The following is a 1,646-nucleotide window of genomic DNA, read 5'->3' as shown; positions in this document are numbered from 1 at the left end:
ATTCGTGGTCCTTTCGTCGCTAGAGGCTCTTCCCACACGCCTCGGGTCTCGCCTCGCCTCGCCTGTCTTCGCCTGCGCTTCGAGCCCAGATTCACTACCCTGTCATCCACATGGGGGGGGGCCGGGAGGGAGAGCGATGGTGCCTGGCCGGGATCACACTCTGCTAGCTTGCCTGCAGAACCTTGCAGCCTTCATTAACGGCCAGCACAGTTGGGGCGCCGCCGTCGCAGCCATCATCCCTTGTGTGTCCGGCTGTCGGCAAACATGCACAGCACGTAGACTCGACTGGACTCGAGACGACAACACGACGGCGTTGTTGGCTGCAGAACCCGGCTGGCCATCTGCTAGCACAAGCTCACGTGTAAGGTGCTGTTCGGCGTTGGCTGTATTGACGCGGCGGATGAAGTCCCCCCCCCCCCTTCTTGGCCATCTCTTCGTGGCTCTATGCTCTGTGCTCTTTGTGCTATGCTTTCCTCTGCGTCTGTCCCTCTCTCCTTCAGTTGTCGTCTTCCATTGGATTTCTTTTCCTTTCTTCTTTCCTTTCCATTTCACCTATTCCTGACCGTGTGGATTGTTCTCTGGAGATCCGGAGAGGCCGGCCCTTGACTTCAGACTCTGGAACGAATCAACCTCCATCCATGGCCGGGGTGGATCTGACCGAAGATCATGGAGGAGCCCTCGTAGCTACTGCCATCTCCTTCCTCGTCCTCAGCTGGGTCTCGGTCATATTGCGCACCTATGTGCGCGCCATCTTGACCAAGGCCTACCAGGCCGACGACTGGCTCATGCTGGTTGCCCAGCTCATCTTCACCGCCTCCTGCGTCTTCATCCTCGCCGGCGTCGACAATGGCCTTGGCATGCACAACAAAGCGCTGGAACAGTCCCGGGAGATCAGGGCCCTGATGGTGAGTTCTGTCATGTCCCGACGGCTTCACGTTTGTCCACAGCGACTAAACCGCACACGCCTTCAAGTATCAAGCCCTCGCTACCGCCACGTATGTCTTGAACATGATGTTCATCAAGTTCAGCGTTGGCATCTTTCTCCTTCGCCTGACCACCTCAAAGGGATACATCTGGACGATATACATCAGCCTGGCCATCGTTATGATTTGGACCCTCGTCATATTCTTCTGGAACATTTTCCAATGCCACCCCGTCCAGGCCCAGTGGACTACACCATTCAAGACGCGACCTGTGTGACGCCCGACCACATCGTTTCTGCCGCCTACTCCATCTCCGTCATGACCATTTTGAGTGACTGGCTATAGTCAGTCAGCCCGCCATGCACGCACGCGCGCACATCAACCGCCGAGGCCCTCGCTAATCATTTCAACAGTGCCCTCATGCCCATACCCATGATTTGGAAGGTAAAAATGACCGTGCCTGCCAAGATATCTGTGATTTTGCTTTTGAGTTTGGGTATCTTGTAAGTCGCCCACCCGAGCAATCCAGCATCGAAATGTGTCGTACAGCACTCACTCCATCCACAGTGCCAGCGTTGCGACGTTGATTAGACTCAAGTTTCTGGCTGACTTGAACGATCTCGACGATATACTCTGTAAGGCGAATCCTTTTCTTTTTTCTCGCTCAGCCACTACCCCGTGATTACTGACGCAGTCTCACAGTCGCTGGTACCGATGCCATGG

General features: G+C 55.6%; 1 protein-coding gene across 1 annotated transcript; it reads left to right on the top strand.

The window, feature by feature from the left end:
• Nucleotides 1-638: 638 nt before the first annotated feature.
• VDBG_00042 (conserved hypothetical protein) lies at nucleotides 639-1,200 on the top strand (the record flags this gene model as incomplete). Its single annotated transcript, XM_003008315.1, has 2 exons — nucleotides 639-905; nucleotides 973-1,200. The coding sequence occupies 2 exons, from the start codon at nucleotides 639-641 to the stop codon at nucleotides 1,198-1,200; spliced, it is 495 nt and encodes a 164-aa protein (XP_003008361.1).
• Nucleotides 1,201-1,646: the final 446 nt, after the last annotated feature.

This window comes from Verticillium alfalfae, genomic scaffold (genome assembly GCF_000150825.1).
Source record: "Verticillium alfalfae VaMs.102 supercont1.1 genomic scaffold, whole genome shotgun sequence".
In the NCBI taxonomy this organism is placed as follows: Eukaryota; Fungi; Ascomycota; class Sordariomycetes; order Glomerellales; family Plectosphaerellaceae; genus Verticillium; species Verticillium alfalfae.
This window is presented reverse-complemented; position numbering and strand designations above follow the sequence as displayed.